The sequence below is a fragment of the Phycomyces blakesleeanus genome (assembly GCF_001638985.1).
Source record: "Phycomyces blakesleeanus NRRL 1555(-) unplaced genomic scaffold PHYBLscaffold_6, whole genome shotgun sequence".
In the NCBI taxonomy this organism is placed as follows: Eukaryota; Fungi; Mucoromycota; class Mucoromycetes; order Mucorales; family Phycomycetaceae; genus Phycomyces; species Phycomyces blakesleeanus.
In genome coordinates, this window is record NW_017265139.1 from 738,933 (window position 1) to 763,857 (window position 24,925).

The window sequence follows — 24,925 nt, forward strand, 5'->3', positions numbered from 1 at the left end:
TCTCTTTTTCAAGATTCCAAATGCATGCTCAATTTTTACTTGCATACTCGAGATCTTTGTATTGAACCCTTTATTTGCTAACAAGAGTTCACTGTTCCCTGGCTTCTTTTTTATTGGAACAATATAGTTTGTAGTCTTGTATTCCGCATATGCCAACACGTACTTGTCACCAGAAAAGAATCACTTCAGGAATTTTCTAAACTCACACTTAGACAAAGTATGCATATCATGCAAACTTTCAAAGAAACATGTTGACATGTATCGATTATGTGTCTATGATCATACACTGTGACACTGTTTACACAGTAAGTGGATCTGCGACCAAAAGACTGCTCTGGTTTTCACAATGATACTTTTGCCAGCTTAAATAAGCATTCATCAAAAAATTCAACAATGTTTTGAAATTCTAATGGATATTCATTTGCTTGTTTTATCTCTGCTTTCTCAGATTTGGTTGATCAGTAAACAAACTTGTGCTCCAAAGAGAGAATTACTTTGAAGAACCTGATTGTTATATTCTTGATAGAGTCCTCTATTTGTTTTTATTGTAGAAAACAGATAAATAAATTTGCTTTTGTATATGTAGATAAACATTTGTAAACTATTATTTTGAATCACCTACTTTCTATTCCAGAACGTCATACAAAATGGCCACTTGACAAAGAATTACTATTTTATTCTAATTGGTCAAGAACAATAGAAATCTGAGTCTAATATCAATTGAGTAAAATCCTGACAATTGTTAGTAAAGCTCATAGTTTTTTACAAAATCATACAGCTTATAAAAAGAGCTCTTGCTCATTCAAAACTCTTCCAGAAAGCCCCTTTCATCCAAGGCAAGCAGAAAATCTAATCTTTCTTTTTGAGTCACAAGTTTCTTTGTCTTGTTTTGCCCTTTGAAAAAATAGCATCCTTTGCTGATTTTGTCTTGGGCCTTTCTAATCATCAATTTTTTCTGTTGTAGCTTTAATTTCCATATGCTTGCAAAATATTTGTATATGTCATAATTTTTCTCAAAAGCAAATAATTTAGAGTTGGACAACATCTTGATTATCTTCTTCAATGTGTGTTGAGTGATAGCTGCAGATGCATTCTAAGTTAATTTTGCAAGTATATTTATTAGAGTATGCAGCATTTTTTAAGATAATAAGTAAAAGAGTAATGTACTTCTCACTTTTATATATGCCAGTAATTAATTTTAACAAGTATATATACTTTTAATCATTATTTGCTATCTAAGTGTAATGCAACTACAAGAGATGCATGATATTATCATGCAAGTAGTATTGGACAAAAACTAGTTACTCATAGCAGTTAATTAATTTTTCCCTTTTTGTAAACCTTCAAAAAAAAGGCTGTTGTAAATAAGAAAAAGTTGAAAGGAAATAATATAAGATCTCAGCTATTCCAGTCAAAGACGTCTACCAATTACTTTATTATTTAACACACAGGTTTATCATGCACAATAGTAATTATATTATATATAATGATATCATTATAATATGGGATATATCAATGAATTACTGTAAGCATAATTATAACTCATAAACACTTTTACTTTCTATATTAATACTTTATTGGGACTACACACATTTATATAATTAATCATACATTAATCATTCTAATAGCATGTTGCTTTGATTAAGGCTCAGATAAGATTGATTATCTGAATCCAGTCATATGATTTTTCTGATCCAAAATAATATAAATATCAGTAGTAGTTTAGTGTAGGAACCTAGTTAAATTTGGATATCAAATCTTTTTGTAATAAACAAGCCTTACACAAGTTCTTACCAATTTTTGTTCCTTACCTTCAAATCTTCAGTTCTTTTTAACAGCTTCTTTTAAACTTTCAAGCACCACAACAAGGGCAAAAAAAGAGCAAAATTAATTAAAACTATTATCTACTAAAATGGTCTAAAGTTTTGCCCTTTTTTTGCTCTTTTTTGAACTTTTAATCTGTTCAGACCAGATATACATTTCAGTGATTTCTGCAAATCAATATATACTTAATTTATACTTGCATTGAAAATACTAGAAACAAATGGATTGAGCAAAAAGACAATGAAAATGTTAAATGTAGCATTTATTCTGATTTTCTTTTACTGTGAAAAGGATCAGAGAAATTAATTCAAGTAAATTAGACAATAAAATAATTAATTTACATACCCAAAGCAAAACAATTTATATGTAAACATCGATAATACTTGTCAAGAGTTGATATAGTCTCTAGTAGAGTATTGTATTACATTAGTATACAGTATAAATAATCTTGCAGTACATATAAAAAGAATAAAAGAAAAAGAAGACTTACCATGTCAATAACGGTAGCATGAGATGATAGTTTATGATGTAGAGCATGTTTGAGAGAGGGTTGTTCATCTATAATAAAAGTCATTTTTTTTAGATAAATATAAAAAAGAAATAAAAATAAAGTAAAATAAAATAAAATATTACCATTTTGATAGTCATGTTTAATTGTATAGAGTATTTTTTTGCAATACAGCCTATAAGAAAGAAAGAAAAAAGTTAGAATAATTTTATAGGATGATGACATAAAGTATATTTACTAACCTTGACTAATCCAGATAGCCATTGTAAAGAGAATGTATCAGAAGAAGTTAAAACATCAGTGTCTATGACAACAGAAACAATTCTTATTTTTTAGTTATATGTATATATATAGTATTTTAAAGAGATTGTCTTATCAAAGAAAAATGGAGAGATATAAAAGTGCAAAAGAGACAGAGTAAGTGTGTGCTTGTCTATAGCAGTGAAATAAATTAATTATTTTTTTGTTTGTAAGGAAGTATTTCATTTTGCAAAGAAAATATGTCTTACCAGAAAAATACATAAATATAATGAAAGTTAAAAAGAGAGAGAGAAAAGGAAAACAAGAAAAATGAAACAAAAGAAAAATCAGAAAAAAAAAGAATAAAAACAACAAAAGAATAAAACAGGAAATAGAAAGTGTTGTGACCAAAGATAAAGTAGCACTTAGACTTATATAATCACAAGGTCTCTAACATTGCTATTGTTTGTATCTATTCTATTGTTTGTATCTGAATTCTTATTTCAATCCTTTTCCCTGGTTTCCATTACGTCTCTGTTGATGATACATGTTTGAGTGTGTTCTCTCTATCTAGTCAAAGAGTATAAATACTCGTTGTGTCTTCTATCAATAAAAAGCATCTTTCTTAAGCTCAAACTTCTGTCTCATTGTCTAGTTGCCTAAACTAGTCTCCGAATTCAAACCCAATTACCCATAGTCATTACAGAAGGACAAGATAAAAAAAGAAGTGTGTGTTTGAAAAAAAAGGATTAAAAACCAATTGAGTCCAAAAAGATAATATAATGATGGATTGTCATCTCAAAGTTACAAGAGGATATTCTGGATATATTTACAGTTCCATTTAGTATACTTATATAAAGAAGTTGTTTGGAATATCACAACACTTCTTGCTTACAAAAACACACTTTCTCTCTCCCTTTTACTTATTCACTTTCTCACATACATATCTGCTTGTACATAAGAAATAAATCATTAATTTGAAATCAAATATTATGAATTAAAAGTTAAAGATTAAATAACAGAAAATATACTTTATTTAATATTATAGATTATGACTGAAATATGCCAAATTGCTTCTAATTCATCTGATAAATACAAAAAGCTTTTAGCTAAGATAAAAGAAATGGAAAAATTCATGATTAATGTACGTGGTAAACTCATTACGATGCAAAAAGTCATTTGTGCTGGCTTTGGACAAGGAAATGAATATCTAACATACGCTTCTGTTTCTCTTGATAATTTCTCTGTTGCTGTCAGTTCTATTATCAGAATTCCTCCTGGCATCGCTTCTGAAATCAGCTGTAAAAACAAGAACAAAGTCCTTGTAAGTATTACTATATCCAATATTCCAACTATTAACTATTTTTGTTAAATAGAAGTTGATTCTGATGCGTGTTGAGTTTGTTGCGTGTGCAACTTCATCAGAAAATAAGAGAAAAATATATTGAACATGAATTACAAATGTAATTCTGGAGTACGAGTTCTGGTAGGAAAAAGAATAATAAAAAGAAAGATGAATATGGAAGGGATACAGAGTATTTAGAAGGGCGATTGAATATTCAACTTTACTTGGGACAGTTGAGGATAAAAAAGAAATAAAAGTGTTAAGATATAAGGTGAAAGGAGGTATAGAAACACTGTTGATTTTGCTTGGGACAATCCAAAGAGGTAAAACAGCAAGGTACAAGAAGATAAGGTAGAAGAAGAAAATAAAAATACTGCTGATTTCACATGGGACAATCAAGACAGATAGACAGCAAGATACAAGAAGATAAGTTTAGAAGAGAATTTAAGAGAACACTGTTGATTTCACTTAGGACAATCACACAGATACAAAGGAGCAGAAAGAGAAAAAAGAGGAAGAGAATTTTGAACAAAGATATAAGACTTTTAATGTGATATATGACTGCTTTCCTATGAGTCAGGCAGAAAACAATTTAGAGACAGTGATTTTAAGAGAGAGATAACTGATGATGTTTATTGTTGTAGAAATAGGTCTCTTATATACCTTTAAAAGATGAAAATAAAATGAAATAAAAATATGAAAAATGAGATGTTTTTTAGAGATTACAGATGTGACTTATAGCACAAGAAGATATAATATGTAAAGACAGATAGATGTTAATGTCATAATAGAAAGAGTGGGATAATATTTGTGCTTTTGGTAAAATGTAGGGGTAAGATATTAGAATATAATAGTAATAGTAATAAAAAGATAATAAAAATGGGATATAAGATGAGAAATGAATAGCAGTAATAGAAGAAAATAAATAGTGTAAGAAAAAGAGAACTGAGAGTATAAGCAAATAAAATAATGCAAGAGATATAAGTATATTCAAAAGATATGAGATGTCTATATACAAGAATGTGGGGAAAAACTAGAAAAGGAAAAGGAAAGATGTATATATAAAAAATGCTAAAAGAAGAATAAATGCAGGAAAGTAGAAGTGATAATAAAAGTAAAAATATATATGTATATGAAAATGTGACATTGAAGGGATGTGTTAATATTTAGAGTGGTAATGTAGATGATGATGAGAAAAAATGAAAGAGGAAATGATTGGAGAAAAAGAGAGATGAATTAGAGTGGGCAAAGCTGAAGAACACACAACACCGTGTCAATTCGAGGTTATATGCGGAGGGACAAATTTACTTTCAATGATCCTGCTCTTGTCAGCACCAACGAGGCAAAGCCAAGGTGGGAAACAGATGTCTTTTTTAATAGTAGCCCCAACAAGAAAATTGTTGCCAATCTTCTTGGTTAACTGCTTTCAAAGTTTGTTAGACAGGGTATAAAAACAAGCAAACTCTGTACTATAGTGCACACAAACTTTCAGAGCACAACTTGTAAAGACAGAGAAAATTCTAGGATGCAAGCTGTCACTAACGCTCCTAGAAGACAAGCTGCAAGAGAAACTGAAGTGAGTGTTACTTTATATTTCATCCCAAATTCAACCATATAATTAATATTAATATATAAAAAAAATTACAGCACTTCGACCACTGCATAATAGCATATGTGCTAAACAAAGATGTCATTGATGCTTTAATAAAGAGAAACTGTTCTAGACTGATGATAAAATCAGCAATTTCTGAAGGCGAGTCAGAGGATGAGTTTCCTGAAAGACCTTGCAAGCGCATTCTAAAGGTTACCTGTTCTTTTTAGAGAAGTGATGAAATAAATAATTTTGCAAGAAATAATTTTTTATATTTGAATAATATTTAACGTGATATATATAAATATGTTTTTAGTTTAACAACATCATCTTTAACATTGATGAGATTGTGAGAGCAAACTTGGGTAACAGCATTTGCCAGTTGTTAGACAGAAATCTCATCAGCCTATCTGAGAAACCAGTTCCTGATGACGTTTGTTATGTTTCCCTCCATGGACCCTTAGAGATGGGCCACAATAAAAATAATAAAAATTATTGTTTATCTCATCTTATTTATTCTCATCTTCACAAACTCAATGCTGATGATTTATATAGAGATATTAATTATTTTTCTCTGTCTTTTTTTGTTATCGCCATTTACTTTTCTTTTTATTTTTAAAAAAAGAAAGAAAGAAAAGAAAGAATAATTATTATTGTTTTTTTTAAGTATAAAGTTTTTTTGGTAAGGCAATTACCAGTTTTTTTTTGACAAGTCCTGTTGTATGATTAGCAATTGCTACTTCTAAAAAAATTCTATATATAGATAAAATTAAATGATAGTTTGATGGCAAAGGTGTTGAACCACAAATTTCAACTCCATCTTTCTCTTGTGATTTATCTCCAAGTAAAGGAAGCCAGTTGACAAATGCAAATACATGTTGATTATGATGAGTGGAATCGGCTTCATAGTAGGGCAACATTGGAGGAGGAGTAAATTAATGAATAAAGATATACTTGATTTGATAAGTGAAGATTGGTTCTATACTTCTATCACTGCCAAGAAACAATGATTGGACATATGATCTGCGGCCAGTGGTGCCATTATTGCCATAGTACACTTGGCCAAGAATATTGATTGATTTCAACTTTATAATCTGATTGTTAACAAAGAATGGAGAGGTAGCAGCATTTTTATAATGGACAACATTAGGAGTGAGATATGCGAGTTTGTAGTATTCCAACGAATGGGGATAATCAATATCACCCATTGAAAAAGATTTACTAACTGAAAGTGAGAAGAATGTAGGTGAGAGAGATTCATTGTCTAAGATAGAAATTCTGATAGTTTCAGAAGAATCCACATATGCTTGCAAAATGAATGGTGACTGAATAATTGTGAAGGAGGCAGATAGTAAGGTAAAGACAGATGTAGATAAACAGATAAGTTTGGAAAGGACAGAAAGAAAGAGAGCTTGAGTAAGACATGTAAGAACAGAATTAACAAAATTACTTTTGTATATATCTTCAACAAAGCATCTCATAAACGTGGCTTCAAAACCGTTCTTGCCATTTATGCTGATATTTTTGAGTTGGTCATTGTATCTCTCAAATGCAAAGAACTGTGAAGTTTAATAAAATAAAATCAACAGTAAAAAGATTGAGACGTATATAAGAATACTTTGAGACTGTATATAGGTTGTCTTTATTAAAGAATAAAAAGTTGTTCTTTTTATATCAAAACACAATCTGCTTTGTCAGTCACATCTTAATCTCTTAAGTCTGAGTTCATTTAGATATTAGAGAGCTGGTACTGCCATGTTTATAATTTAATCTAATTGCAGTGTCCTCATATTAACTCAGTGCTTACTGAGCTGTCATAATTACAGTACTTACTGTAATTAATTATTGGTCTTATTGATTTACCATAAGTAAAATAAATAAATTATTCATTTGTTCTTGTAATGATAGCTGTTTTACCATAATAATAGGAATATGTTCTTAGATGTAATAAATCCAACAACCAAGTGTCTGGATCACCACAAGAACCAAAAACTATATGCTGATTCAAAATCAAGAATAGCTTTACAAAGATGAAGATATTAATACATATTACAGATAAGAATCTTAGTGATATAAATCTCATTACATTTTTCACAAAACTTTTTGAGATATCTATAGGCAGTATTAATAGCATCAAATATAATGCTGGGCTCTACAAGATGATGGCATGCATGAACAAAATTAATCCAGTTATTGAAATGCAAGAATGAGAGTACTGACTTCAACATCACAGGAGAATACATCAATACTTACGACTTTTACTCATCTGCTTTCATAAATGCAATTTTTGCCAATTTTGCTTTTCAATACAGTATATTCTCTTAGCATAATCATCTTATCAGCTAAATTTTACATAGCAGTAAAATGTCTGTCTCCAATAACATCACATTCAATCCACTGATCCATCATTCTTTTTGCTGTCCCCAAGAACAGATTATGCATGGGATCAATGATTGTTCCACATACTAGATCAAAGTATCCAAGGCAGTACAACTGCAATCATTGAACAACATTTTTAATTTACATATGCTGTCTTTCTGAGATGTTAACTGCGTTCTTCCACTCCTCAGCATGCAGTCTATTCTTCTCAAAGTTATGATGACATCACTCAGACTCTTTAAATCCATAGAAATCAACCTTTTTTGTGCTGTCAAGGTGAGTGAAATGATGGTTGCACTTAAAGCATGCACATGTGCTATCATGTGCAGTAAATCCACTGGTCTTTCTGGCAGCTGGGATATTACAGGCAACTATCATCAATGCAGCACAAATCACTTGATCAGTAGGAGACACAAATGTTGGGATTCTTACTCCACAATACAGCTGTATCAACTCATCTACAATTAGTTCAAGATAGTTTTTTATCTTGTCAGTTTTAGATTTCTTGGGAGCAGATATAAATTTTATAAGGATTAAGTTCTCAGCTTTAAGCTGGTTACTGCAAGGCAAGTTGTTAATGACTAAGTAGGTTGTACCACAAGAGTATGTAACTTTATCAAATGGTCAGAACCAGTCAATATTGAGTGTCAGTATCAGCAAACAAGACTGCTCAACAAATTAAACATTGTTATTATCCTTACGCTCTTTTCAAACCGCATCATTATATATATCGCACATTGTGTCTGCTAAATTTGGGTCTGTACTCCATTTATATACCTTTTTTTTTAAGACTAGATGATTAAAAAAAAAAATTTGAATACATTTTTGATAGACTGATAATGAAACTATACTTGGGAACCAAAGAATCAGACAAAGATTTCTTTATCAATTCACAGTTACAAGCTGTACAAGCATCTGTCTTTAAAAAGACACAGTGAGAAGGAGCAGATTGATTTTCTTCATAAATTGCATAGCAATTATTGCAGTGCACAAATTGTCTTATGCCCTTGGAGAGCTCACAAAATTCAGTCATATACTGAAGACCAGGCAGACTTGTGGGAAGCTGGAAGCCCTGCTTATAAATCTTCAAGAGTTTATTGATGAACTCAATAAAGATAACCATGCCCTTGTTGACCACGTAGTAATGCAAATAGCACAGTGAATGTTGCAATAAATCTGTGCATAGAATTCTCAGACATACTGCTGTTTGAAAACATGTCTATTTAAAAATATAAAAAAAAATATTAATTTTCTTCACTTTTTTTTAGATTTTTTTTGACTGTCATACAAACATTTAGTATCAACTTCTTCAACAGCAATACCAACAGTATCTTCAGCATTCTCATTGCTCTCATACTCAAAGTCTATGTTATTGAAATTAACATTGACTTCATTGTTAACTGACATAGAAGAAATATCCAAAATAAGTAAGTCAGACTGACATGCAAGTACTTCCATAGATTTAGATTCTTGGACTACAATAGCTATAAATATAGAATATAATAAGAAAGTTGTTTTTTTGATACCTAAATAAAAATGTCTTACATTTCCCATCAATGTTTCTTATATGTCTTTGCGCACTTGTGTTTAATATAAAAGCTTATAGTATATAAAAACACAACTTTTATATTGTAAATAACATATCAAGTTCGCATCTGATAGCATCTTTTAAAGCTGCTTTCTTATCATGATGCTGGGCAGTTCTCTTTGACACTAAGATGTATCTATTATAATTTTTAATGCACTTGATACAATAGTACTCTTCAAAGCTTTATTTAATAGTAGAAGATATAATGTCTTTCATTTTTTAAAAATGAAACAAAGGGGAAACCAATGTCATATTTATCTATTCACAAAGACATTGTAGTAATAAATAAAATAATTTTTGTTGCTTGTTATATCCAAGCCAATAGAGTGTGGTTAAAGTAGGTTTTTTTATTTGAACTTAAAAAGTGGTACTAAGATGAAAAATACTTTATATATACACTATCACTGAATAATTTCATCACTAGTGTATTCAGAGATGTTTTTCCAGTGTCTGTCATATCTCTTCTTCTGTTTCTTCTGCTGAGCTGCAGTTCTCTCTTGTGCCAGCAGACGGTACTACTCAATCAGTCTATGTATGATTTGGGCTTAGCTTCTCAAAACTTTCTGCAGATCTATCTCCTGAAAGTCCCAGGTGGAATCTGACCACAGTCATGACATTCTCATTTTATAATTATACAAGAACATAGAAAGACTATAATGGGTCACTTTATTGGATATAGTTCAGATTGCTCATGCAATGGTAATCAAGTGTCAGCCCCAGCTGTCTTGTGGGCCATGGTCTTGAACCAGTTTTGATAAGATCTATACTATAATTGGGTTCATTTTCTTACACAATTCATTTACCTGTGGTTGATATGCTACTGTTATCAAATGCTGACACGCTATGAGTTACAGGAAATTAGCTACATGTACTGACAAGAAATTAGACCTTCACTTGGTCAACAAGTATTTAGGCACATCAAAATCTTTGACTAAGTATTGAAATAAGAAGTCTGTGGTTATCTTTTTATTGATTTCAAGAATGGCAGCCATCACCAGCCAATGGGTCAGATAGTCAACTGCTACTAAAATATATTGGTTTTCTTTCTTAGACTGAGTTACAGGGCCAATAGTATCACATCCTACTGTATAAAACAGATATGTGAGCTTCTTTCTGCTTGACACAAACTCTCACTTAACACGTCTCACAGGTCTTCACTACTTTCTTGACTTTGTTGAGAAGTTAGTACCTCTCAAATTGCAAACATACCTTTCTTCAGCTGTTGTTAATATGTCAGTGCCCCTTCTTATAGACCTTGATCACCATGTTAAGCACGTTCTAGGCATGCAATACCTTGGGGTCTGACTTCCCTTTCAAACTCTTAACATGTCGTTGGTCTTTTATGACAACATAATTAAGACTGCTGTCACACAGTTTCTGTTTGCTTGTTGCAGAACAGTTCTTTGAATACTCTCTATAAGACAGATAAGAGTTGATCTGTTGATATATGAATAGTTACATTTTAGTACTGACAATAGTTGTGTCTTGGTTTGAACTCCTTCTAATTTGATATTATTTTTGTTGTTGTTTAGATTATGAGTGATACAATTGATGTAGCTGTTGCTTTTGCTCAGAGTAATTATATTGGAAAAGGTAGCTCATTCTTCTCAGAATATTTAAATTATAATAAATGTTGTTTGCATTGAAGTGTTGAGAGATTTTAATTGAATTGTCATACATAAGAGAGTACATTATATTAAATGATAGTGCATCCCTCTACTCTTCAATCTGCTACTCTCTTTTATATTTTCATCCTTCTTTGATGTACTCTAAATTTGTGTGTCATCCTGTCTAACTGCATATCAAACAGTTCAACAATTTATATAAATTATTTGCAACTCTTTTGCACTGAGTCACTCCTGCCTCTCGCACACTAGTTTCTCAATATTGGTCTAACTACACTCTCTAAACTGAAATCACTAACAAAACTTTTGATTTCTGTCTCCAAATAAATCATATATCAGCTTCATTATATTATATCTTCTTAAAAAGTTGATAAAATAGAGCCAAACATTATGCTGTTATAGAGAAATATATATATATATTATAGAATAAAAATAATAAAATAAAGTGTAATATATGATGTGATCACCACAAGTTTTTATGACTGGTTTAATTTTGTTAGACATACTTCCCACAAGAGTTTGTAGACCTCCTGAGTAAAGCAACTTGCATTCTTGAAGAATACAGACCTTCAGCTTTTGCATATTGCTAATAGAAATCATTCTCTTTTGAATCTTAGCCTTTAGAGCAGACTAAGAATGCTCAATTGAATTCAAATCTGAACTTTGCAACAGCCAGTAGTCAAATTGTTTAATCTCTTAATAGTTTTTCTACCATATTATATAGAATCCAATATGACAGCTAGCACTATCTTTTTGAAATATAAACATAGTATCATGTTTCTCATTTACTTGTGTGTGACAGAGATTAAAGTCCTTTGACAGACAATTGATATATGCATTCTTATCTACAGACCCTTTGATAAATGATAATAACCCACTGCTATTAGCCCAGAAACAACTCCATATCATCACAGAACCTTTTCCATACTTTTTTATTGTTAGTGTATGACATTCTTGGTATCTTTTCCCTGGTTTAAAAATTATGTATGAATCAGAATCATTGTCTTTTATCATGAATCTCGACTTATCTGATTACATCACTCTGCTTCAGTCTTCAATACTAAAACTGACCTAGCTCTAGTCCAATACAACCGATTCTTTTTCTGCTCATAGGTTAATTTCAGTTAGATACAGAGATATAAGAATTCAAGCTGTTTGCTTGTAGATATCAGATAACTGTTTGTCTACAGACAATAATGTTTGCAGCTCTCAAATTTGTCTGGTGGTAATCATAACTCTCAAAAAGACTGTCTCACACTTAAACAAAGACTTATAACATCTGTTACATTGAGTTTCTTTGTTTTTCTAGATCTTTTCTCTGTCTGAACTGTTCCAGTAGTCTCCCAGTGCTTTATAGCATAGAAAACTGTAGTTCTAAAAATGTTCATATGATTTTTGATGTCAGTTGGAGTATGATTAACTTTTGAGAGCCAAACAAGGCCTTCATACTCAAAATCTGACAGCTCAAAGCTAGACAGAGTAGTTTTGATTCTTTTAGTACTTTTTGATATTGGCAGTTAAGTTTGAGATAAAGGTGCAAGGAAGACAAAAGTAAAGAATACTATAAAAAAACAGTATACAAAATGTGATTCATCAAGGATTTTTATTGTCAGAGTATATATATATTGCTGTTAATAACAAATAATATATTATGGATAGTCTATTGGATATAAGACCTAAACAAGAGAGATCTATTCAAATTACTTATGTCATTGAATGCCTCAGAAAGATAAAAGAGGTATGTTAATTCCAAAGATAATAATATGCAATAGCTTCAGAAATCATTGTCAGCATTTTTTCTTTACTTTTGTACTGCCTATGGTAAGGGGCTAGAAAGTTCTTTCATGTCTAATATATATAATCAAATCTGCTAACTATTTCTGAAAAGTTATATTTCTCATCTTTGTAAAGTCATTTTTTTATTTATAAATTTAACAACTATAGAAGTAATTTTTGCCAGACTTTACACACTTTTTGGCAAAAGTGATAGACACTCTTCAAGATAGTGTTTTCTATTATTTTCAAGTAATTATTAAGGCAATCAGCAGTTATTGTAGTAAAAAACATTTATATTATAGCTATTACATTTTATGTTGAATAAAATCCAGACTTTTTTGATATACTCTTCTTTTGTATAATATACTAATTATGTTTTTCTATAACTTTATTAATTTTAAAACAATAATAATATTTCGCTTTATATACTAAGTCTTTAGCAGAAAACTAATTGCTTATTAATCTTCTATATCTGACCAAGTAGAGAATCTCTTCTGATTATTAACTTCTTCAAGTTTAAAGCTGCTCTTGTCACAATTTTTATACATTTTATAATAATATATCTATAGAGCTTATCTTGTTCTTCTCTGTACCACTTAAAATATTTTTTGAGTTGTATTTTAGTGTTTGTTATGATCTCAGTAGAGGAAGATACTCTTGTTAAAATATATTTCAAAGTTAAAGAAACAACTAAATACTGAGTACAGTGGCTTTTTTTTTATATAAAACTAATGATTCTTGACTCCACATAATATAAAAGTTGGCCAAATGGTGATGTTGTAGCATCTAAAGTTATACAAAGCTGCCGCAAATGAATTTAAATGTGATGCATTCATAAAAAAACTAAATAAATGCGTGCCAAAACCTTGTACTACAACAGTAAAACACTTTATTATATTTAATGTTTTGTAAAATTAATATATTTTGTACATACGCACGCACACACAAATGCAATCAATACCCGATCTTGACATATTTTGTAATGTATCATACGCACGCACAGACATGTCTCTGAAATGCTTTTTTCATTTTTTGATTTGAAAGTAGGATGTTATTGAAAAATGTTTCTTGTATCATTTATTACAGAAGCCTTCCAAGTAGTAATGTACAGTACCAAAAAGATATGTTTCACCCATTTTAATATCTGGCGTGAATAATAAAGATATACAACTTCAAATCTCTTTCTAAAGATGTGTAATAGGGTGTTTCAGCAGTTCTAGTGGTTTGATTGTTTTTGGTTTGGGGGTTTAATATTGAAAAATCATTGGCTCTCATTAATCTGAAAAGTAGATAAATTTTATCTCCAAACAACTATCAAAATTTTTAGTTGTTTGAATAATTGTTTGAATAGTTGAAAAATGAAGAAATCGCGGGCTTATTTTTTTAAGAAAAAAATATAAATTTTATATCATACTTAGGGCACTCAGTTGATTTTTTATAGGTTGATTATTATTGGATTATATATTTAATTCACGAAATCAGAACAATCAGATATCTAAAACTGTTGAAACACCCTAATATGTATTGAAATACAATACTTGGAATAATAAAAGTGAAAAACATTTATATTATTAATGGAAAAAAAGATATAGTTTTATTAGCAGATTTAGTTAATCTTTTTTTTCAAGTAAGATCAATCGATTTGGCATATTCAATCAGCATCTTCTGCAAGTATTTGCTGATATTTTATTCTACTCTTTTAATAAAGTAGTCTTCTGCTCACTATGCAGATTTAATTTGTAGCTTCTTGCTCTGATTCTATTATCAATGATTTTCTATATATTCTCTATAAGACTATAGTCAGAGTTGTTGAGTGGCAATTGCAAAACATTAATATCATGTTCTTTTTTGAACATTCCTGCAACTTTTGATTGATTTATACTGGTATTATTTTTCTTAAAAGTATATCTACTGCTGCTAGATACAGGAAGAGCATGTAAGAATAAAAGAAACTAGTCTTTAAGAACTTTTATACATCTTAGACCATTCATATTTTCATCTACAAAAACAAGTGAGCTAAGTTCTTCTGACTAGATATATCACAAGACCATAACTAATCCATTATTTTCTTGTATCTTTGAGATAAAATGATCTGTATTAAATATTTTATTTATTTGGCAGTAGATCTTTCTTCTTGAATTTTACTTATATAGTACAAATGACAGCTTTTTACTTGAGATAACAGTTTTTCACTTATTACTACAGTCTTTTATTATTTTATACCAAGTTTGACATTTTACAATATGTGGCTTAATAAGATAAAGCTTTGACACAGATTTAAGGCAAAAATAATCTATGTTGTGTAAAGGTTTATATATGGCAACCTTGCTGAAATTCTTTTCTGTGTAAGTACTAGCATTATTAACTCAATTATCTAAAGTTAACCATCTATCTTTTATAAGATTCAAGAAAATACATCTTTTGTCTTTAGGTATAAGTATCTGTGCTCTTCCAGAAGACTTTCTGTTATCAGTAGTTCCTCTTTCTTTATATTTTTTTTAAAAAATATTGAACTGTTGATTTGAGTATATTCAGCTTGGCTGAAATGCTAACAATATTATTTTTATCAAGTTGAAGACCAAGTATCTTTTGTTTTGTAAAATCTGAAAACATGTTATAGAGTCTACAAGAGTTATTCTTTTGTGTGTTTGGCATTATAGTAGATATATTAATTAATTTTTTAAGATCTTAATAAATATAAAGTATATGTTATAATGCAATGGTATAAATAGCATGCTAGGCTGCAAAATATTTGTTTCTCAGACTATGCTGAGAAAATAATATATTGTTAAATAAATCTTTTTCTTTCTTTATTTCGATATTTAATTTTCTATTTATATATATATTTAAATTGTTTTTATTTTACAAACTGTGACTATTTTAAAGGAATGTTAGTATTAAGAAAGTTATATATATTTTTAATATAACTTAAGTTTATACTATTTGAAAAAGATTTTAATATTATAATATGAAATATTCTTTAATTTTCTAAAAAAGTATTCATGTAATAAAGTATAATATCTACTTTATAGAGTCAATATCTTTTTCTAATGTCAGAAATACTTTAATAAAAGATTATAATTTATTTTTTAAATATATATTATTTTTAAATACATCTGACTTAGAGTGAAATTGACTTACTTCCAACCCTGTCATGACTTCTTTCTATCCAAGAAGACTATTCTCTATTTTACTTTTATTTTAATTCTATAATCTCTCTAATAAAACAAATCACAATGCCAAAGAACAATAAAGTTAAAACTACCAACTCATATTACAAGACAACAGATTTCGAAAAAGTAATAATTATTGGAAGATATAAAAAAGGATGTAGCCCCTGTGAGATTTCAGATGCAGAAGACATACCCCAATCAACTGTTTATTGTATAATTAAAAAATATGAGACAAAGAAGATGTGCACTGAGAAGGAGCATTCTGAGGCCTCTAAGAAGTTATCACCACAGACAATTTGTTATTTGAAGTTTACCATAAAAAAATAGACACAACACATTAGATACCATCACGCGCAGTGTTAAAAAGATGCATGACATCTCAATCAGTCAAGCAACAGTATGCAAATATCTGCACGATATGGACCTTTGCTCTTGCGTTGCTGTGGCTAAGCCTTACCTAGATGAAGCACAAAAGAAGGCATGCTTGCAATAGGTTAGAGAGCAAAAAAATTAGAATGATAAATGAATATCAGTAATCTGGAGCGATAAGTCCAGATTCACCCTTTTTCAGAAAGGTGGACAGCAATATGTTTGGCACCAACTGCTTGAGAAGTACGACAATAACTGTCTGGTACCAGCAGTGCAAGGGTTGGCTGGTTCAGTATCAGTTTGGGGATATATTTGGGCAGAAGATGTTGGCCCACTAGTTATATTAGATGACTACATGACAAAAGAAATGTATGTCCAGACACTGAAGGACAACTATCTTCTATTTCTTGCTGCCCTTCCTGACAAGAACACCACCACCTACCTTCTCCAAGAAGATAATGCCAAGCTACATAAGAGCAAGTTGGCAGAACAGTGAAAAAAAAGAAACAATGTGGCTATCTTACCATGGCCTGCAAAAAGTTCAGATCTCAATTCGATTGAGAATGTGTGGAGCTATCTTGATAACAAGGTTAGAGATAGAAGATCTCAGCCTACCACGCTAAAAGAACTGGAGGTTGCTTTGTTGGAGGAGTGAGCAGAAATCACAGCAAGTACTTATGTGAAGTTTTGCCTGAGCATTAAAGATCGTATGATATTAGTTAGAAAGAAGCATGGAGGAGCTATTAACTATTAAACCTCCATCATTTTTTAATATAAATAAGCAACACATATTACAAAATCTTTTATTCATTTTTTGTCTTTAAGGATTATGTCTTTGAGAACTTATTTAACCTTGAAAAACAGAGATGTACTTCTTTGATTTTAGCAGAGTTATAAGTAAGTCAATTTCACCCTAAGCTGGGTGTATCATTACATTAATTATATAATTTATTATACCTATCAGATATGAACTTATCAGAAAATTCTTGTTTCATATGCCCTCTCAAGAGCTGGCTAACCTTTGCAAGTGATACCCAGTTTCTTTGGCATCTGGTGAAATCAATTCCATTGTCTTTGAGTATGATGAAATGATTTATACACAACCTGGTTTTATCTTCTTGAGAAAGCAATGACCAGCCGGGTTTGTTCTAAGATCCTGAACAGATGGAAGAGCTGGCAGTTGATCACATATAATCTTGGTACATGTATTAACAATCCTTTTGATTTTCTTGGTTAGCTCGATCTCAAGATCATGTTTTATCATCATATATATATGTTTTGTAGTAATATTATTGATGTTTGATACTGGTTTTGGAATGATGTCAGTAGGAGTCTATTATATTTGATATTAATTAATAAGACTTTAATTATTATGACATTTGCTTACATTGCTAGATGTTGCAATAGTTTTATTTGGGAATTCACAATCTTTAAATACATTGTAAAGATTTGTCATTTGAAGTTGCATCACATCTTGTTTTCTTTTCTGATGCTTCTTGACCACTCTTTAAAGAAATAAGTGCAGCTTGTATTCCTTGAAACAACTGAATGACCGTATTTTCTGTATTGTTCATAATTGTAAAAACAAATTAGTTACTTGTTTGTTATAGAAAAAGAAAGAAAGAGAAAAAGTTTTACTAGAAACTATTATTAGTTTCAAATTTTTAGCATCAAATTATTTGTGCAAATCTATTGGTTACTTTTAAAGAATTATTGATCTAGTAACTTCACTGATAGCATACAGATACTTGTTTAAGATCCCGAGTATATATTCAAAATACATATAACATTATTGTCTTGATATAATTAAGTGTAAAGCTATATATTCAGAAAGTAACTAATTCTACTCTTACTTATATAACAAAGTTTTTTTTACCTATCTTAAACATGTATACAATTACAAAAGCCTCTTGTTACCAATGCCAAATTTGCAAGTTGACCTTTAATAACAGTCAAACATAAAAAAGCTGTCTAGAAAAGTGTATTGCAAATAGTACACACTCACTTGTAAATGCTGAAGTTTCTCAAGCAGTTTATTTTCCTGATCAAAGCCAGTCTACACCAGCAATGGTTTCTAACCTGGCCTTTAGGTAAGCTTATGAAAAGCAAAAATACAAAAAGATAGACAATATGTTAATCAGTTGTATTATTTTATAAACAAATAGAGAAAACACTAATGTGAGCAGTAAGAAAGATATGGATATCATTGACAGAATTGAAGATGATAAGTACATGATAAGATACATCATATTATTAAGACAGGATGGAGTTAGCCCATTACGTGATATACATCTTCCTAACTCATCATATGATCTTTTAACTAACTTATTACTTCTTATAAAAATAAAATTCAAAAATATAAATTAACTATGATAATATTCAAATTTATTTATATATAAATTTATTTATAAGTTATTTAAACAAGCTTAACACTGTTATTACTCAAAATGTCTCAAACTACTCAGTACTCACATTCCTGCAGATGTGGATCTAATACACACATAAGAACAATGCACAGAGATTGTCCATTGAATAGTGCAGTATCATATGTACAAGCTCAAAACTATTATTGCCCAAGTTGTGAATTAACAGGACACAGGCAATCAACTCATTGCAGCTGCCCTAATAATGCAATCAACATCAATGAGAATATGAGCACAAATAACGAAGAGAGAATAAAAGAGGACACTTCTTCCCGCGTTGTTCAGAGTGTACCTGAACAGACAGTAATTGGAACGTGCACTTGCTCAAGCTGTGGCTCAAATACACATTTAAGAATAAGTCACCATGATTGTCCTTTTAATCCCAAGAGAGTCAATGGAATGAACGAAAATATCTCTGCTACTTTACAGTATAGAATTGCTCGCATGGTCCCATTTATCCCTGAAAACATTATTGGGCCAAACATTTGTTTACATGAGGGAGACCAATATCGTAGACATGTTTTCCCACCAATGGAACGTACATGTCTTTATTGTAATGCCCGTATGTGGATTGATGAGTGTCTACAAGCAAGTAGCTCAACAAGCCCAAGGTTTGGATTGTGCTGTTCTAATAGAAAAATTACTGTTCCATTACCTCTTGTACCACCACAAGCATTATTGGATTTTGTAACAAACTATGATCAATCCAACCAACAAGCTGAAAACTTTCATACAAACATTAGAGCTTTCAATAATGCTTTTGCATTTGCTTCAATCAAGGCAAATGTTGACAAAAATTTAGCCAGTGGAAGAAATGGTGTTTTCACATTCTGTATAAATGGTACAATGTACCATAATATTGGCTCACTTCGTTCTCAAGATCCTACTACTGCATGATTTTCACAGATTTATTTTTGCAATACAAACGAACAACTAGCAAGGCTTTCAACCTTATTTTCTGGATTGGATTCTTTAACAATTGAAACCATTCAAAATGCAATCAATTTTTGCAATCCTTATGCACGCACTCTTAAGTCTGTAGCTGAGCAATTCCGTGATCAGCCTATTGGAACACTCCAGGTAATTGTTAGAGCAACAATAGAAATAGGGCGCCGTTATGATATCCAAAGTTCTCCAGAAGTTGTTGCAATCACTAGAAAAACATACAGGAATTACCATGTACAAAGTTAAATTATAACAATAGAAAATCTGGGGTATTTTTTCATCTCAGCTTTTTTTGTGTGTTCAAGATGAAAGCACTGTTTTCCGGTTTTCTATTGGCTTGGATACAACAGGCAAAAATATTATTTATTATTATTATTATAAAGACATAAGAATTCATTATAAAGACATATTAAATTTAGTAAATGTTGTATTTGTTTCCTTTTTCTCTTAACACTTCAAAGTAAAAATAAATAAACATTATGTCCACAATTCCTGAACTCTACAATGAAAAGTGCCATTGTGCTGGATGTAGTCAGAACAATCTCGGCTATAGTTTTGTTGCCAGAAGAACTGCTCAACATCATAACAAAAGGGCAAGACTAAATGCCATAAGATGTGAAAGGGGTACAATATTTGAATTTATTTAATTGTATTGTAATCCATGAAATAACGTGTTGTAATAGACATGTCTACCCAAAGAAATATGATAGAGGTTGATAATGAAGGTAAGGTTTATTTAATTCAGATACCATTAGATATTAACCAGGTGTTATATTCTAAATGTAGCTATCTTAACCCATCAACCCAGAGCCCTGGAAGAATTGTACACTCAGACAAACTCACCTGTTTGGGAAGGAGCTTCAATGTCTGACACTGAAGACGTTTCTGTTACTAATGATGCAATCAGCAATAGCGACAATGATGACAGTGGAAGGAACAGCAATGAAATCAGTGAAGACGAAAGCGAAGACGATGTTGTTGAGCTCAACAACAATGAATTGAATAGTGAAGGTCAGTTAGTGTTAAAATTTTTTAAAAAAAAATAGCATTAATTTTTTTTTAATAATAGACTCTTTTGCCACCCCCGATATGCTCCAGAACCCAGTGCACAGGTTCATTGCTACTTTTGTGGTGATGTTTGCTTCCCACTATGTGGTTGACAAGGGCGCTGTTGTCTTGATCGAGTTCATCAACAAGCTCTTGACAATTTACAAGCAGGATTTCCAACTGCCCTTGAGCCTTCCTGGTCTTCAGCGCATGACAGGTTTCTCAGCCATGACCAAAGGCATAAAGAAATTTGTTGTGTGTCAGGATTGTCACAAGGTGTACAAAGAAAGTGCATCTGTCCCATCTCATTGCGATTTTGTAAAGCTTGGTGCACACTCGTCTTGCAACTGCCAATTGACAAAAACATCAGCATTGGGTGCTTTGGTGGCCAAGCGTTCATACTTGTACCAGTCTGTTGTTAATGCTTTACAAATGTTTTTTCTTCATTCAGGATTCGAGGATAAAATTAGACATTGGAATCACGAGTTGAAGATGGTGGACACGATGTGTGACATATACAATGGTGCCATGTGGAAAGAGCTCAAAGACAAAGATGGCGTGCAATTCACAAAGGATTCGCGTTCATTAATGTTGACTCTCAACATCAACTGGTTTCAACCTTTTGATAACGTCACGCACTCGATGGGTGCCATATACACTGGAAAAATAGGGTAATTTCATCTATGGCGTAGGGTACTATTATTTGTGAAGTGGTAGCTTAAATTTCCATCACTTTTGTCTTTTTTGTTTTTGACGGCAATGATAATGCTTGGTCTGTTTTATTGGATAAAAAAACGAGTTTACTCTTTTTTGTAAAAAATGTCTGCAAGATTTCTTTTTGGGACTTGTAGCCATGTCGCAGAGTCAATAGTTGTAGGGAACTTAAACCAAATGATATCTTTTGAGTGAGATAATAAAGCTTTTTATTGTTGTAATATTTATTTATAAGTATGATGAGGTTAATGGTTGTGATATTACTACAAATATTTTTGTTGTATATGCTCTACAGCTAATAAAATGTACATGACGACATGTTTTAACAAAAGTGTGTATTATTGTATTTTAGAATGAGGCAATCAATTACTGTTTAGAGAACTGCCCATTTTAACAACCAGAATAAACTATGTCATTTTGGAAGCTGGTGTAATTTGGAAAGATATATATTAAATTGTGTTCCTGAACAATTTCCCATTCTTGTCAATTCTAAAGACTTAAAAAATAAAACATACACACACAATATGTCAAACAACAACAACAATTCAGAATGCAAGTGCTCTAAATGCTCTTCCAATAGCATGGGATTTGTTTTGGTGTCTACCCAAACACTCAGAAGACATGCACAACAGGATATCGTGAGACAATATCAGTCAGGATATTCTTGTAAGTTCAAATTTAAGAAAATTATTATTGAAACAATTTTAATTAAATATTTATTTTCATATAATATAGCCTCAGTTGTAGAAGTAATGTCAAATGACAATGACATGGAGATTGACTTTGAAGACAAAGTTGATGCCAAAGATCAAGTTGAAGGTATGCATAGTATTTTTATTAAAGTTTTATAATCATTTATAATATCTAATAATTTGATTCTTTTTTACCTAACAAAACAGCCGAAGACTTACCTCTTTTTGACATTGATTCCTTGTTTGATTCTGAAAGTGAAGATGAGGGTGTCATTGAAGCAACCATTTTGGATATTTCTGACGGTGAATCTGATGATGTTAGAGGTTAGTACAAAAAGCACATATAAATCAATAAAGTCAACAAGTATTGATTTTTTTTTCAAATAGAGCACTTTTCTTCATCCAATATGCCAGTCGATCCTACTCATGCTTTCATTGCTTCTTTTGCTGCCTTCTTCATATCCAAATATGTTGTCAATTCTGGTGGTGCTGTTCTGTTAAAGTTTCTTAACAAAGTATTGGCACACTTTGGACAGTCTTTCTGTCTTCCCCTCAGTATAAACGATGTCAACTCTATGACCGGTCTCAGCAACATGACTTGAGGTGTCCAGTGGTTTGTTGCATGTGGCAATTGTAACAAAGTATACAAAGAGTCCGATGTTGTTCCAGAGTGCTGTAATTTCGAGAGACTCTCTGGTAGAGAATGTGGAAACGCTCTTTTCTTTGCAACATCAAGAGCCTTGACTATCCCCAAAAAGATCTACATGTATAGCTCCATAATCAAAACATTGTGTATCCTTTTTTGCTGCCCTAGATTCAAAGACACCATCAACCATTGGAGAATCAGAGTGCAAGTTCCAGGCATGATGTTTGATATTTACGACGGTACGAAGTGGAACAGTCTGAAAGATAGCAATGGTTTACTGTTTGCGAATCATGAGCACTCCATAATGCTTACCATGAACATCAATTGGTTTCAACCTTTCGATGGGGTCACTTACTCCTGTGGTGCGATATACCTTTGCATCAACAACTTGCCAAGATTGGAATGGTACAAGAAGGAGAATGTTGTTCTCGTTGGTCTCATGCCAGGACCCAAGGAAGCAAAGACAAGTGAGATCAATCACTACCTCCGTCCCCTTGTCGCGGAACTCAACCAGTTGTATTGCAGTGTGGTGATGCCTACCATACAGTGCCCATCTGGTGATCTTGTCCATGCTGCCCTTCTTCTTGTTGCCTGCAACATTCCTGCTGCCCGTAAGACTTGTGGGTTCACCTCTCATTCAAGCACATGTGCATGCAATAAGTGCAACTGACAGTTCCCTCGCCTTCCAGACTCTAATGCTGTGGACTACTCTGAGTTCATGTTTTCTGAGTGGGTGCCTCGCACTGATGCCAAAAACCGCCGTGATCCCAAGTTGTGGAGAATGGCCAGCAGTGATGCACAGAGAAAGAGATTAGAGAGGGAAAATGGTGTCTGATGATCAGAATTGCATGACCTGGTTTACTTTAACCTTGTGGAGTGCACTGTCATCAATCCAATGCACAATATGTACCTCGGAACAGCAAAGAGGATAATGGAGAAATGGAGATCTTCAGGTCTCATCACAGATGCACACTTGGCCAAAATGCAGTTGGATGCTGACAAGCTTGTACTGCCAGAGGACTGCACGCCATTAGGGACAAAGATCGGGCATGACTTCCCATTCATGAAGGCCGACAAGTGGAAGTCTTGGTGCTTGGTGTACTCTCCTGTTCTCCTGCGTGGTTGTCTACCTGAAGCTCATCTCGGTAACTGGACAACGTTTGTCAATGCATGCCAGTACCTCTCAATGCCAAGCATATCCATGGCTCACCTTGATGAAGCCCATCAATCTTTGGAGGCTTTCTGCAGAGAGTGCGAGAAGTTGTATAAAGCTCCGTTCCTTTTGCCAAACATGCATCTCCATCTTCATCTGCAAGAGACTGTACTGAACTTTTGCCCAGTTTATGGCTATTGGCTTTTTAGTTTCGAAAGATGTAATGGTATCTTGAAAAACTATGCAACAAATAGAAAAGATGGGTTTGAGGGAACATATATGAAGAAGTATCTTGAAGAAGCATACCAGGGAGATCTTATTCACCAAACTTTGCCAATAATTCGACCTGAGCATTTGGCGATTATCCTTGAGCTCACTGCATCCACTGCCAATTCCATAGCCACTTCCACTTCCACTGCCACCTCAATCCAATTCGATATCAATGCTTTTCTTGATTCTCCTGAGATCAACTTTGATATCATCAAGGGAAACGAGCCTTTGCCCCCTTCCACACTTCCTTTAGCTCTAAAGGGGGAGATTTCTATGGATGAATCTAAGTATGAGCATTTGTTGGAATACTATTGTGAGACATACGATGATCAAACTCTTGTTCATTATCGTCAGGCTGGTCATTCCGATAATTTTGTTAACAATCGGATACAGAAGTTTGAATCAATCGATCTTCTTGGGCAAATCTACAAGAGCAAAACGAAGAATTAGTGCAGGTCGTTCATGCAAGCCTTGTTTGAGACAAGTGATGGTAGAAGTACCAAGTTGTACGCAGACCAAATTCAGTACCTCTTTGTCAATACTGCTGTAAACTCGTTTGCTGGTCATGCAAGCTAGCATGTATTTGCATATATACGATGGTACAAGGAAGTTTTACT

The 24,925-nt window shown here is 32.0% G+C and overlaps 6 protein-coding genes across 6 annotated transcripts; 5 read left to right on the forward strand and 1 right to left on the reverse strand.

Moving 5' to 3' along the window:
- Positions 1–3,623: 3,623 nt before the first annotated feature.
- PHYBLDRAFT_142967 (hypothetical protein) lies at positions 3,624–6,390 on the forward strand (the record flags this gene model as incomplete). Its single annotated transcript, XM_018430910.1, has 5 exons — positions 3,624–3,896; positions 5,410–5,493; positions 5,565–5,720; positions 5,825–5,941; positions 6,289–6,390. The coding sequence occupies 5 exons, from the start codon at positions 3,624–3,626 to the stop codon at positions 6,388–6,390; spliced, it is 732 nt and encodes a 243-aa protein (XP_018294021.1).
- Positions 6,391–6,443: 53 nt separating this feature from the next.
- Positions 6,444–9,294, reverse strand: PHYBLDRAFT_142968 (hypothetical protein; the record flags this gene model as incomplete). Its single annotated transcript, XM_018430911.1, has 5 exons — positions 6,444–7,067; positions 7,891–8,001; positions 8,146–8,468; positions 8,797–9,106; positions 9,193–9,294. 5 exons carry the CDS (start codon positions 9,292–9,294, stop codon positions 6,444–6,446), a joined length of 1,470 nt encoding a protein of 489 aa, XP_018294022.1.
- Positions 9,295–18,865: 9,571 nt separating this feature from the next.
- On the forward strand, positions 18,866–19,738 carry PHYBLDRAFT_142970 (hypothetical protein; the record flags this gene model as incomplete). The annotated part of the gene is made up of 1 exon (XM_018430912.1): positions 18,866–19,738. The coding sequence occupies one exon, from the start codon at positions 18,866–18,868 to the stop codon at positions 19,736–19,738; it is 873 nt and encodes a 290-aa protein (XP_018294023.1).
- Positions 19,739–20,265: 527 nt separating this feature from the next.
- PHYBLDRAFT_59515 (hypothetical protein) lies at positions 20,266–21,742 on the forward strand (the record flags this gene model as incomplete). The annotated part of the gene is made up of 5 exons (XM_018440513.1): positions 20,266–20,410; positions 20,470–20,511; positions 20,573–20,797; positions 20,856–21,504; positions 21,685–21,742. 5 exons carry the CDS (start codon positions 20,266–20,268, stop codon positions 21,740–21,742), a joined length of 1,119 nt encoding a protein of 372 aa, XP_018294024.1.
- A 329-nt stretch (positions 21,743–22,071) lies between these two features.
- PHYBLDRAFT_165959 (hypothetical protein) lies at positions 22,072–22,841 on the forward strand (the record flags this gene model as incomplete). The annotated part of the gene is made up of 4 exons (XM_018435333.1): positions 22,072–22,213; positions 22,283–22,366; positions 22,447–22,563; positions 22,627–22,841. The coding sequence occupies 4 exons, from the start codon at positions 22,072–22,074 to the stop codon at positions 22,839–22,841; spliced, it is 558 nt and encodes a 185-aa protein (XP_018294025.1).
- A 948-nt stretch (positions 22,842–23,789) lies between these two features.
- Positions 23,790–24,758, forward strand: PHYBLDRAFT_165960 (hypothetical protein; the record flags this gene model as incomplete). The annotated part of the gene is made up of 1 exon (XM_018435334.1): positions 23,790–24,758. One exon carries the CDS (start codon positions 23,790–23,792, stop codon positions 24,756–24,758), a length of 969 nt encoding a protein of 322 aa, XP_018294026.1.
- Between the last annotated feature and the right edge of the window lie 167 nt (positions 24,759–24,925).